Source organism: Callorhinchus milii, unplaced genomic scaffold, assembly GCF_018977255.1.
Source record: "Callorhinchus milii isolate IMCB2004 unplaced genomic scaffold, IMCB_Cmil_1.0 Scaffold15, whole genome shotgun sequence".
NCBI classification, from domain to species: Eukaryota; Metazoa; Chordata; class Chondrichthyes; order Chimaeriformes; family Callorhinchidae; genus Callorhinchus; species Callorhinchus milii.
Window position 1 is genome coordinate 7,770,893 of NW_024704756.1, and position 13,421 is coordinate 7,784,313.

At 38.3% G+C, this 13,421-nt stretch overlaps 1 protein-coding gene across 2 annotated transcripts in view; it reads right to left on the minus strand.

Annotated features, from left to right (window-relative positions):
* Positions 1–10,041: 10,041 nt before the first annotated feature.
* LOC103179328 (kelch-like protein 4) overlaps positions 10,042–13,421 on the minus strand; it is a 92,831-nt gene continuing 89,451 nt past the window's right edge. For both annotated transcript variants that reach the window (XM_042340726.1, XM_042340725.1), the window contains exons 11-12: positions 12,718–13,413; positions 10,042–11,372 (exon numbers count right to left, since the gene is read on the minus strand). In XM_042340726.1, the coding sequence (XP_042196660.1) occupies positions 13,354–13,413 (60 nt within the window). In that variant the 3' untranslated portion in view covers positions 10,042–11,372; positions 12,718–13,353. The remainder of the gene's footprint in view (positions 11,373–12,717; positions 13,414–13,421) is intronic.

A 13,421-nucleotide genomic window follows, 5' to 3' on the forward strand; every position in this document is an offset into this window, starting at 1 on the left:
TCTTGCTCAGTTTGTTGCTGAACTCAAGACAGGGCAAATTTTCACCGGGGACACAATACCTCATTAAGGGACTGGGCGTCCTAAGTTGTAGTACTCGATATTCGAGGATGAAGACCCCACTATATGCTGGAATTATGTGGATGGACACTGGCTGGTAAACAGTGTAGCCTTTTGGTACACACACTGCTGAATCAGATAACTAGTTCTCCTGAGCAGACTGTTGATCAGCTCGTAGATTTGAAAGTAAAAGTGTCTGATCACGTTGTGCATGTTTCCTGTTAAAGTTGTTCAGGCTTTCTCACATGTGACATCTCTTGACTTTCTGTTGGCAGCTCCACTACCAATTATTCATACCAAAAAAACCAAAAAACAATAATAAAAAAAAAATTGGTCATTTTCAATCTACGGCTGTTTGTGGGACATTGCTGTGCGCAATTGGCTGCCGCGTTCGCCCACAAATATACAGTCAATTCACTTTACAGTGTGTTCTGTGAAGCGCTTTGGGACGTCCTCCCGACGTGAAAAGCGCTATATCAAATGCAAGGATTATTATTATTATTATTATTATTTAGTGAGGAGCAGTGCATCTCTATTGAGATTCTGTGAAGAATTATAACTGTCAAGTTCTCAGGACATTGTGGAATATCAACAGGCAGATCTTGTAATGATATTCTGTGAGAAAGTTAGAAGAGGGCGATACATAGAGAATAATGAATAGGTGAGGATCATTACAATAAAATGCTCTCATTGATTTCCCCACCTGTAGTTTTAGGTTGTGTTATTTGGTACATTGTAAGTGTGGCATTATTAATGTAGGAGGTCAATAAACAATGGATAAGCTCAGAAATAACATTATTCGATCTTGGAGGCACTGATACACGGATGACCACATCTCCAGTACTCAGTTCACCAGATTTTATCACCACAGGTAAAATCAAAGCATGAGATTGAAGTTAAGACAGATTATAAATATTAGCAGAATTCAAATTCAGGTATTTAAAACACGTGTGATTTAACATGTTCCATTTACTGGTAAGTGCTTCTTCTCTTCTTCAGTGTCAAGATCTTCTTCTTTGACTGCGCTTTTGGTCATCTTCTCATCCCCCCGCTCCTTTGTCCCCACTCCTCTTGAATCCAACCCACAGCTCGGGTGAAAACCCTCGACTGTCCAGTGTCTTGGGATGTCCTCCCGACAGAGAAAGATGCTATATAAATGGAATTGTTGTTGATGGCAAATTGGAAGAAAGTCAGTTCCACCTTCTCCAGCCCAGCTTTTCAGTCTCTCACTCTCAGTGTTGCCTCCCTCATTGTTCTTTTCATCTGCTGGCTAATTTTCTGTAGAGGCTGTATTAGTAGCCTCAGTGTCTTTTTTCTGGCACATTCTGTTTCCGGGGTTTTGCAGCATATGACTCAATTTTCACAACTCCCTTGCCATTTATGTAACCCTGATCAATACAATTGTAAAGGTTAAACAGCATAACAGAAGAGAAGAGCTAATTATGATTGTCCACCTGAAAATATCAATACGTTATTGCATTGCTAAAAGATTTTTTAAGATTAATACAGTGTAAATGCAAATTATACAATAAGTGATAGTACAGCAGAAATGACACTAAAGATATCTGGAACAGGTATATAGAAAGATTTCTTTTCGACCAGGCCTTTGGTCACCTTCCTCCCCCTCCCCCTAGCTCAGCGCCGGGATCCGTTACTGTGAAGCACTCTGAGACGCCGTCCGGTGTGGAGGGCACTATATAAATCCCAGTTGCTGTTATATACTTGATTCAGCAAGTCTAGGATTGCAATTGCTTTTTAATTTCTTCCGACTGTTCTTTGTGTAAAATATATCTGTAGTTTTGAAGGTAATCTTTAATACATAAAATCAAACAAATCAATTTGCCAGAATTGAAATGTTAACTGAATACTTGGCAAAGGATATAACTAATTAACTTAGATGATGTGGCACATTTAATGAACTGCTTAACTAAAGGAAATGGCGTCAGTTGAATAGCTTGAAGTTGCACTGTAACACATCTTACAACTCTCAATGTACCATGGCTATTCCAGCACCATTCCTATGTTGATGCTCCCCGCAGGAGAGCAAATTAAAAGTAGATCTTGCATTGCAGGTAATTTAGTTTCAGTGGAAATTTTTGCCTTTAATGCAATTTAACTTCTTAAGCAAATACAGTACTGATTTAGTATTTACGTGTCTAGAAACCAAATTTGTGAAGAGAGCAGACCTTTGGGGGTTGGCTTTTTAAGGGAAACACTTATCAATGTGTAATGAAAAATGCCAGCTTTGGGAATGGAATTCACCCGAGTCTACATTTACTTTTTTTTAGTGTTACAGTTTGTGCAGAATTTAGCAAACTTACATAAAACTAGCTTAAAAATTAATAATATAATAATAATCCTTGTGTTTGATATAGCTTCTTATCACAGCTTTGAGACGTCTCAAAGCACTTCACAGAACATACTGCAAAGTGAATTTTGTGTATATTTTGCGGACAAAAACAGCAGCCAATTGCGTCCCACAAACAGTCGTGGATTGGATGATCAATTTTGTTAATTCATTTTATTTTTGAAGGAATTATTACTAAGATTGTATTTAAGAATTGGCCAAATTCCTGACACGCTGAAATATTACATAAACAGAGTAAATCTACACCCAGGTGGAATTTCTATTCCAGAGTGACAATGATTAATCTAATACAATGGTTGTTTGTATTAATTCATTATATGAGCTGGAAGCAGTTTAGAAGTGAAATATCTGTAGCACTGAGAGTCATTCAGCTGGGGGTAGTCATGCATTGGCTGGAGATACCTTTGGTTCTCTGTTCCTTACTCCAGCTGTTCTTTTTAATCTAGCTTTAGTGAAGCAGTTTATCTCCAAACTCCCCCAGAGACGTTCTCCATTAATTCAATGAGCTTTGCTAATGGGGAAAACCTTTTTTCTATAACAACTTCAAAAGGCAAAACAATTCACTGAAGTCGGTGTTTTATCCCTTCAGTGAATTGTGCAGCTATACTGGCAAGGGAGCTTTGCTTGCTGTGATAGCTTGGGTGATGTTTGGGATTATTTGGTGCAGGAAGACTGAACACCAGACAGAAATACTGCTGTGTAGTGAAGAATGCAGGAAAGGCTCCATTATTATATCATCAGGACACTGAGAGAGCAATGGTGCGGTGACAACCCTCCGAGGTAATTTATCCAAGATTGCAGATCTAGGCTAGCAACGGAATCTCAAAATGACCATCGGAGCTGAAGAGTGAACGAGAAGATCTAGAATGAAAATTATATTTACCTTTTGCTGTTTTCTTGCTTGAGATTGGCCCCTGGACTACATTGAGAAGATAAGATAAGCTGTGCTGGGCAGCCATAAATCGTGGCAGAAATCATGCGTCAATTCTGGCTTCAAAACCATTCATGGGTAGTGTTTGGCTCTGCAGGATATTTGTGCCTTTCTCCTTCTGTGACCATCGCTAGGAATTCAATGTTCCTCAACATTTGTTTGCTTATTTGCCTCAATGGCTTTGACTCAGAATCAAATAGAAATCCGCTTGATACTGTTACTATGTGCACGTGACCTCGATATGTGCAAACCTCTATTTGCCTCCAAAAGAACAGTTACTTGCACCTGACAGTACAACAACAAGAACAACAACTTGCACTTATATAGTGCCCTCCACACAGGGTAGCATCTCAGAGCACTTAACAGTGGCGGAGCCTGACTCTGAGCCGGGGAGTGAGGTCAGGAGGTGACCGTAAGCACGGTTGAAAAGGAAGGTTTTCAGGCGGGACTTGAAAAGGGAAAGAGAGGGGGCAAGGTGAAGGGATTGAGGGAGAGTGTTCCAGAGTTTAGTATCGCTAAAGTAGGGAGACAAGTTTAAATATAAGGCATGAGAGTAATTTTATTAATCAGGATGTAAGTGTGTGTGTGTGTGTGTGCGTGTCTGTGTGCGGGAGGGCACAACTGTTTAAAAAGTGGTTTAAAATACCAAAACAATAGTGTTGGTATTGATGAAATTAATCATGCAGACATTTTTGAAGGCACACACATGAAGTTGTAAGGGAGGTGTTTGAAAAACGATTTACAATAGGTCCAGTGGTTAAAAAGCCCACTGTGATAGAAGTCCTGTCAAATCATGAACATTCAGTGGGGAAGAGTTTGCTCGCAAGTGCTGCTAAAGGTGCGCGTTTCCTTTAAATTGAGACACAACACCTAGCATTCAATGGATTTGACAACATCCTTCAGCATTCCACAAATTGCTGAGAAAGCAGACGCAAGAATACAATGACTTAAGCTCTGCCATTGCTTGCAATGGATGAAAACATTAGGCCCCTTTTGCAGGTGCTTCACCTACACGGGGAAAATAGTCCCTGTTATTGGGAGTCAGAGTATCCTTTGCCATGCCATCTGCTAATGTTGATATTATTTGCTAAAGAGCGTGGCTCTTAATGTGACCTCCTCAAGTAACTAAAACCCTGACGATCCCTCCCTCACTTGCTCCCACTACTAAAGGAAATTATTTTCGCAGCAGTTTTAGACCCACAAAGCAGCAAAGAACTCAAAATTATTTGGTCATTTCATTAGCAGTCGTATATTGCTTGGACAGCGATTAGCATTTCATGAACTTTAGTCGAGAGTTTTCATTATATTTCAGGCAGCTGGTGGAAACTGCACAGCAAGTTAATGATTCACATCAAAGCATTGGTTGACAGGGCAGCCCTTTAAGCCAACAGATTGCTGAATCCTTATCAGTTCTTTTTTAAAATCCTAACAAATGATGTGCTTCAGAATGATTGGGTCGTGGAAGGTTATTTCATGCAAATTGAATATTATTAGTCACAAGACTGAGAATTTGGATTTTGGAAAGAATTGGCTTTAATTTCAGCCTCAAATTCCCTAAAATTTCCAAAATTCTATTATAATCTGCCAGATCTAACTTGATGATTTTGACTTCTGATGACGGCAGCTGGGTTTCAATCCAATTAGTAACATTTCTACAAAAACTATCTAACATCAATGCTCTCAGTTGTGATTTCCTCAGCTTGGTTTGGATACTCTGAAGCATAGTGACAGGTTTCCGTGTGTATTAGATACCTGGCTGACTAAAACAAAATTGTGATTTCTTTTAACTCCACGATATGGCAACTATTTATTCAACTGTAATAAAAACACCTGGCATAGTAGCTCGCTATTCAGTAGCTAGCACTCTCGCCTCTCAGTCACACTGTGGGTTCAACCCCATGTTGGGACTATGAACTCCCATACATTAGGCTGATACTACATTGCAGAGCTGGGCGTGCACTGCTTTGTTGAAGGTCCCATCCTCTGAATGAGACATTAAAACCGAGGTACCATCTCCCTGTTAACGAGGGTGTTAAAGATCAGTGACACTATTTAAAAAGAAAAGGGCATTTCTTCCAGTGACCCGGCCAAGAACTCCCCACATAACATTGGTCATTCTGTTCATGGTTATTTGTGGGACATTGGTTTGCACCCATTGGCAGTGGCATTCACCTACATACATTACACTTTACAGTAAATCAAGTACTCCTATGTTCCCCAATGCCTGGAAACATAAAATCACCCAAAACACACAGACGCACAAGACACACTGAGACGCAAACTGGCAAGATTCGTGGTCTAGGCCCACAGATGCAGAACAGACCTTGGATGAAATGCACATTAAAACAATTAACACCAGAAAAGTAAAATTCGCCAATATTTACGTTTCCAGCAGCAGAGGGCAAGGAGACATGTAACAGAAAAGCTTAACGCTCTGGCTTTGCTCTGTTGAACGTTGAAAGTGAAGGTCGCAAGTAAACATATTGGCCTAGTGATTTGGGGAGCAACAGATGGAGCTGAAATTAGTTTTTATAATAACTCTATGAATCACACTAAGCCTGCAAATTTTTTAAAAAAAAACATGGAGCCATTTAGCCAGAGTGGTTAAGGTCAACAGTAATGGCAGTGCACAGCATTGAATGCAAATTCATAATTCAACGTGCTTACTGTAAGTCTTAAGTAATTGATACTGTATTTTCCACAAATCTTTTTTTATGCAACATTTGTCTTTGGCCTGCAGATGGCAACAGTCTGTGCATTTTCTGTTTCTTTTCTTTAAACCTCTACGAAACCTCGCCTAAAAAGTACAGAACCACTGCAATTCACAGTGTAATCTGTGAAGCTCTTTCAGATGTGCACCCAATGTGAAAGGCACGGTATCAATTGCAAATATAATAGCTCAGTAACGTGTCAATTAGCCCTGAAGTAAATGAATTAATATAGATATAGACCTGGAGATTCTTGTAAACTAGAATTTTGTTTATCCCTTTCCTGGTAAATAACGTGTTTAATCTGTGTAGTTTCTTCTCTCTCAGACTGCGTTCAGCTACCAGGTGATTGCATCAAATGATGCAGTCAGGTGACATCAACAACAACAATTCGCACTTACATAGCGCCCTCCACACAGGGTAGCGTCTCAGAGCATCTCAGTACCAAGCTGATGACTCAGAAGTCATTTTTTTTGCACCAAAGCTATGGAACCTTGTGTGACGCATTTCCAACATAGTTCAGGAGGAAAGCTCACTGATGGAAAGCAAAGCAAAGCTCACTAATGGGGCCACCCTGTATGTAACCAAAATCATACACCTTCAGAAGTGGAGCTTGATAGTTAACATCTAAAGGTACCCTTCATTTTACAGATAGATATAATAACTCGGTAACGCATAGATTAGCCCTGAAGTCATTGAATTGATGGTATAGACCTGGAGGATCTTACAAGCTTGAAATAAGCTTCTTATTTCAGCTTGTACACAGACCCCACAGACTGTTGTTAACGGTTTAGGATGGTGAGCATTCAATAGAAGAGTTATCCACTTCACAGCTGTTGTTGGGATGATTGGCTGATTCCTCACCTGTAACAGCCTGAGATGGGAGCAGAGAACCTCTCAAGTTCGGTTTGATGATGTCAAAGAGGTATGGTATACAGGCGCAGAGCAATTTTAGTTTGCTGCCACATTGCATTGAAAACAAATTTTGTTTCTTTCAACCTCATTCGTTCTTCTAAAGATCAGTTACTTTATTGTTCATTGATTTTTTTCATAAAACAGTTGCTTTGTTGCCTTACCCTTTTATCAGCTTTCAAGAAGAAACTTTAAGTAGTTAGTAGAGTCTGATACATGACAATTTCTACTAGGACTCCTTAATAGGAATTCAATCTGCTTTAGTAGTGGGGTTCCCTTGGGTCAGGGTGACATGCATTGCGTTGCTCCAGTCATTGGAACAAGTCCCAACTTGAATTCCTTATTTTCCCATTTTGGACACTTTTACCTTTTTACTATTGAACATTTTCACTGAGTAATTAATGTAAAACAACCATTTCACATATGGTGAAAATAATTCAACAGTACCTGTAAATTATTTAAGCTCAAATATATCTTTAAACTGTCAAAACAGTTATGTTATTATGCTGTGATTGGCAGTGTACTCAGTTTTCGTCAATCAGGTCAAAAATATTTGGATTAAAGTAGCCAAGATATGCCAGCCAACATTGTAGAGACACGGCATATTTTCTCATTGCTGAAGCAGCTTACTTTGTCAAGTGTGATTCAAACAATCATTCATTGATAAACAGAGGATGTTTAACACTTCCCTAACACTTGGGTTGTGCCAGATGTTTGTCTGCTTTTGAAGGATGGTGTGGAGGGTCACTTTCTGACACTAGTTTCCTCTCACTTGTGGGAATGCATATGTTAGTTGGCTGACAGCAAATCGTGCTTTTGTCAAGGGTTTTAGTCAAGGTCGCAAACTCTCCTGCATGAAAACAATGTTCGATGTGAACAGCACGTTAAATCTAATTGTATGCATACAGTAAAATAGTGTCTCGAAAGTAGTGCATTTGATTTAAGTCTCAAATTAATGGCCAATTTATGCTGTTGGAAGCAAGTGAAGTGATTGTGAGCAGAGATGTCCTGATCTATTCTATCCACTCCCACATACATTTGTCAGGGTTGAGGAGAGTTCTGCTTGCTGTGATTCCAGTACCGTATTTGTTGTAAACTCAGAGATGGCATTGACTATAGCACCACCAAGGCTACTTGATGGTATAGAGTTGCCACTGGCATGATTGCCAAGTGGGCTATACATCTGCTGCTCCAAATCATGCAGCTGATGGAATCTATCTGATTGATCATAATATGCATATGATATCACGCCTTATCACGTGGTTGAAATGTCTCAAAGCTTCACAAGATATACTGCAAACTGGTGAGACTGTGTATGTTTGTGGGTGATGTCCAATAATGTGCATGAGCATCGTGCACAGGATTTCAAAGAATCTTATCACTGTTGCCTATAACAATCATGAAACCGACTTTAAAGGTTGCCTTGATTCACCTTGATCTCTGTCAATCAGAATCACTGCGGTACTTTGGGTGTGAATACAGTGCTGAGAACTTTGCATTGAACGGGTATCACAACGATCGGCATTTTGCCCATTTTTCAAGTGGTACAGTTCTTGTTTCGGATCCAACTTATGCTCTTCCTGAAATGTACGTCTTGCCATCAATAAGCATTAAAATATAATTAAAACAAATTAGGATCAACTTCAGCATTTTTCCTCAAATACTTAATGCTGATAACATGATTAAAAAGACTGGGAGGGAGATGTTAATGAGCGTAATGGAGCCAAATTAACATACACAGCTGAAGTGATAAGATTACTGAAGTATTCGCCGATGAACTCTGAATGTACCGATGATAATTCAGCTTTCTCATGCCGTTGAACTCAGTAATTCTTCCAAGCTGCGAGTGATGATGAGAAGCTATCTTTGCTTTTTTTCTCTCTCTGCATAAAATTAGAGCCTTAACCAACCCCATAGCATTCAAATCAGCATCGCCGACTCTCTTTTAAATGGTGTGCAATTGTTTGTGGTCCAAAAATATCGATACGTTTTGGACAGTGTGCCAGGCATGGTCTTAAGGCATCCATGAAGTGGATTGAAATTTACTGGATTGCAGGGCATGTTTTGTACTGCGGTTGCGAGAACATGTTTCACTTTTAAACGTTAATGAGCATCAGAGGGATTAGACCTGTGGGTTGTATTCTAACCTTGAGTTTCAGAGGATAGACGGTATTTCAGAGCAATGCATGCGTTCATTGGAATACACACTCTTGCATCAACATGTCAGTATCTCACTGATCGTAGATTTCATAAAGTGAGATTTATGGAAGGGTGAGAGAGCCTATTTTACACACAGCACAATCCATTTGGATTCCTTAAACAATTGGAGAGGAAATCTGCTAACCATTATTTTCAATAGCATCTTAAGCTGTTTCAGGGAGACGTTTTACAAGGACTGTTCACATGTAGGCTGGAACTATTAATTATTCCTTCAACTATCAGCATCTTGTAATTTGATTAACTGGAAAATTAGTCTTCAAGCCATCCCATAACTCTACAGTTATTATTAAAGGATGAGGTTAAGGTGTTTGAATTAACCAGAATGATAGATGGGCCATTGGTCATTTTTTTTCAAAATCACACAGAAATGAAAGTTCTCCAAGAAATCATTGTGAGCTACAAAAGGGGGGAGTGGGAGGGAGCATTTTTTTTTCATGAAGAAGGTATCAACTAATGAAACCTCAAGCTAATATCCACTAGTCCTTAAGGAGATGTTCTTCATCAAAAAACACTGCACTTGGTGGTAGAAATCCTTTTCTAAGGGTCAATATCTCAGCATGTTGTGTGTTTTGCTGTAATGTCATACTACAGTTCTACAGGCTTTCAATGCGTTTTTCTATAGGTATCGCACTCTATTCAGTATATCAGGTCACTATATACTGTATCATTCCTGTTTTTGCAGGATTGTAGTCCTGTTTCTGTTAAAGGTAGCAAACGGTAGCATGATTTGCCTCTCCTAGAATAACTTTACAATCCATGGGGAAAACTTGATGCCCAAGGGTTAAGTGCCTGATTTCATTCCTTCATTCCTGCTCCATTTGAAGACAAGAAAATAATGCAAGAGCCTTGTTTCAAATGACTTTATTTGCAAAGTGGCATCTGCAGAGTAATGACACAGAAAGTTTACAGGCAAATATACCAAGAGTGCAATAAGAAAGCGACTGCATCCTTGCATGCTCGAGAAAACAAAAAACACACACAATAATGAGCACAATGTTTGTTATAAATTACAGTGCTGAAAAACGCAAGCTTACATAAACACTTTTCATAGCCTTACAATCACATAATACTGAAAGACAGTGTAAAATAGCTGTTCTCAGTAGAATTTTTGGCCTCTTGCGTCATAAAATTGTCTCATAAGACCTCAAAAATATTCATTTTGCACATCATATAACCTTTCAAAACCTTAATATTCACCCAAAATATTTCATTTAACATCAATGGCTCATGAACGAAGTTGCTAAATTTAGTTTCTTTTTTTGAAGCCAAACAATATCTAATTTGCAATCCATCTGCTAAATTTAATTTGCCTCATTGAATTTGGAATAAAAATCACATGGAAACCAGCATTATGTACTGTAAATACTCAATTACAAAGTGATAGATCCATCACAACTCCTGCCAGCTGTTTTAACTCCAAAACTGGAAGTCTTCTCTTCCAGGTGCAGCACAAGAGTTAAGATTGACAGCTGAACTGTAAACATTGTGAGAATATAAGGGCTGGAAGAGTTCAGTGGTCCTTAAATACACAACATCCTGGAAGTACCACAACAATGTAAATTTCTGCTAAGCTGGAGCACCATCTTGACTGCTTTTATATGGACACGATGAGACTCAAGCATTGACAGTATCAAATACATTAGGTTTAACGAGTCATTTCCCAATATTGTAGTTTGCACACTTTATTACTCCATATAAGCTGTCTGTGTGACCTTCACATTAACATGACACAGGATAAGCAGGAAAGTCCAGTGGACTAACTTTGAAAATTGTACTGCCCATGGTTGTTTGTTATTTTCTTGCTGTTTGTTCTACCGCCAAGTGAGTGCAGATCTCATTTGGTTTTGTCCTGGTGCAACCTGAAGCTGGTGTTGCAAACCAACAATGATCGGGCATCCACTGGAGTCCATTCCAGTTAATCATAGAATAATTCGAAAGAGTCTTTACTGATGATGAGGAATGAGCGGAAGTGTGGAGCATTCCAGTTCCCAACTCCCAGTGTAAACCTCAGTTGGTTTTTTGAAGATAACAGTTCTTTTAATGGCTGAGGTAGAGAACCTTGAGTTTTGTATGTTAATATCTCTTCATTCCTTATTTGTCAACTTTGTGAAAGTCAGTGGTTGAGTTGAAAAATCACTTGTACAAAACCTACATTTCTAATTCTTATTCTTTGATCCTAAAATAAACAAAATCTGACAATTTAATTCTGTTATAAATATGATCCCATCTCTCAGTAGCTAATCTATTTGAACTGTGCTCTGTTCACAATGAGAAGTCAAATGTTTGGGCACTGCAGAACCCAGTAATGTCTATGGTTCTTTAACCAATTGCATGCCAAATGTTCTCCCTCACTGGCTGAGCACTGAAATGTGTAATGTTGGACAATACAAGTACATGAATATCAGTTTGCCTTTACAGCTGTCTATATACACACTCTGCTGTAATTCTGTTGGCACATTCAAACGCTCAGAATATTGGTTGACCCATAATACATTTGACAATATCAATATGATATGAATATAGATGGACATTCGGTTTGAACAGTACTTTTTTTTTATAGATATATCTTTATATATAACTCTGCATTGTCAGCACTACATAAATAAGCCTATAACTAGCTTTGGTGTATTTTATTCATTTATTTTACTAGAGTAATTAAAAGTAGAAATTTTGAAAATGTTCATTTTATGCCATGTTCATTATATCATTTTTAAAACTTTTTTNATGCAGTTTAATATATGTTTAGACCACAAATGGGAGTAATAAATGCATTGCATTGATTTATAATGTACTTTATAATTTATAATCATTAATAATTGATAAGAATGCTGTGTGAATCTCTGCGGCGACGTAGTGGAAGGTTTGTGCGGAAAGCAAAACGTTTTTTGAGATATTGAAAGGCTAAGTATCAATTTTATTGGTACAGAAGAAACCTGATGGCTGTGCCAATATATTCACTTGTACAGCGAGTGAGAGCACTGTTCCAAGTGTGTGCTCTATATGGCAGCACTAGCTTCAGTTTAAATTCTTTTTAAAACTGTGCGATGTATCAGATCAATGCAATTACTCTCGATTTAGAAAATGTGCCTCAAGCTTCATTAGAAATGATCTTTTTAAGATTCTTCACAACGATATATTTCTGAGTTCCTCCCCCGATTGCCTGTCTGCAAATAATACATAACTCCCGCAATATTAAATCCATCTTAGAAACACAGGGAGTGACAATCATTTGAATTCCATCATAAACTCTAAACTGACTTATATTACATGAATGCATTCAGCCTGAAAAATAGGAGCTCTTGAAATTCCCTGACAATTATAATCCTTTCACTTTAAAGTTGCAGTGTTTAATATTATTAAAAAGCACACTCTTAAAATTTTGCTGCAACTGCATTTCTTTAAACTGGTGTTTTTATTAAAAAATACTTCAGAACTAAATATTTTTTGTAGAAATAAGTTTAAGGATAAGCATTTCTAAATCATCTTATAATAAGGTGTCATTCTTTTCATACATGACATACCTTTGATATTCCATATTATGCTGAGAGTTCCTATTGCTGGGGTTTAATGGCAGTGTGGAGGAATGGCATAGGTAACAGTGGAGACCAAAATAGATCGAGAAGAGTTTCTAAAACTGCTCTGCTGATATCCGTAATTATTTATTTGCACATGATTTTTGGTGAAGTGATGGAGAATTGAGAGCAAAGTATGAAGATGTCTTCGTAGATTGAAAACCAGATGTTTGATGAATAACATCTGTCTAACTTCTGTTGAGAGTTTAGTTTTTATTGACTTTAAACGTTATGCTTGTAATCAAGTTGTTGTTCGGTGGTCCTAAATCAGTCTCTATGTTTCTTCATCTTCCTACATCTTTGCAGACTTTTAAATGGATGTGCTGTATTAGTTGTGGGACACTTCATGCGACAGATTTGTGTACAGTAGTCTCTTCTATCCGTGTTGTGCAATACCAGGAAACGTTCAGTTACTGGTAAGAATTTCAAGAGTCAGGTACAGTAGTATACACCTGGTCCTGTGATAATTCTGAAACAATGCGTTTTGGAATGTTTGATACTATATAAACATACAATGCAACGTTAGTTTTTTTTAAAGCTGACTTATGTACAGCGTAAGATGGGTGTTTCCATCACTGGGCCTTTTCACGGCAGTTTAACTACGACAATGCAAGCCCCAGCTCTTCCAATGTTGAGAGGAACCTCCTGCAAGT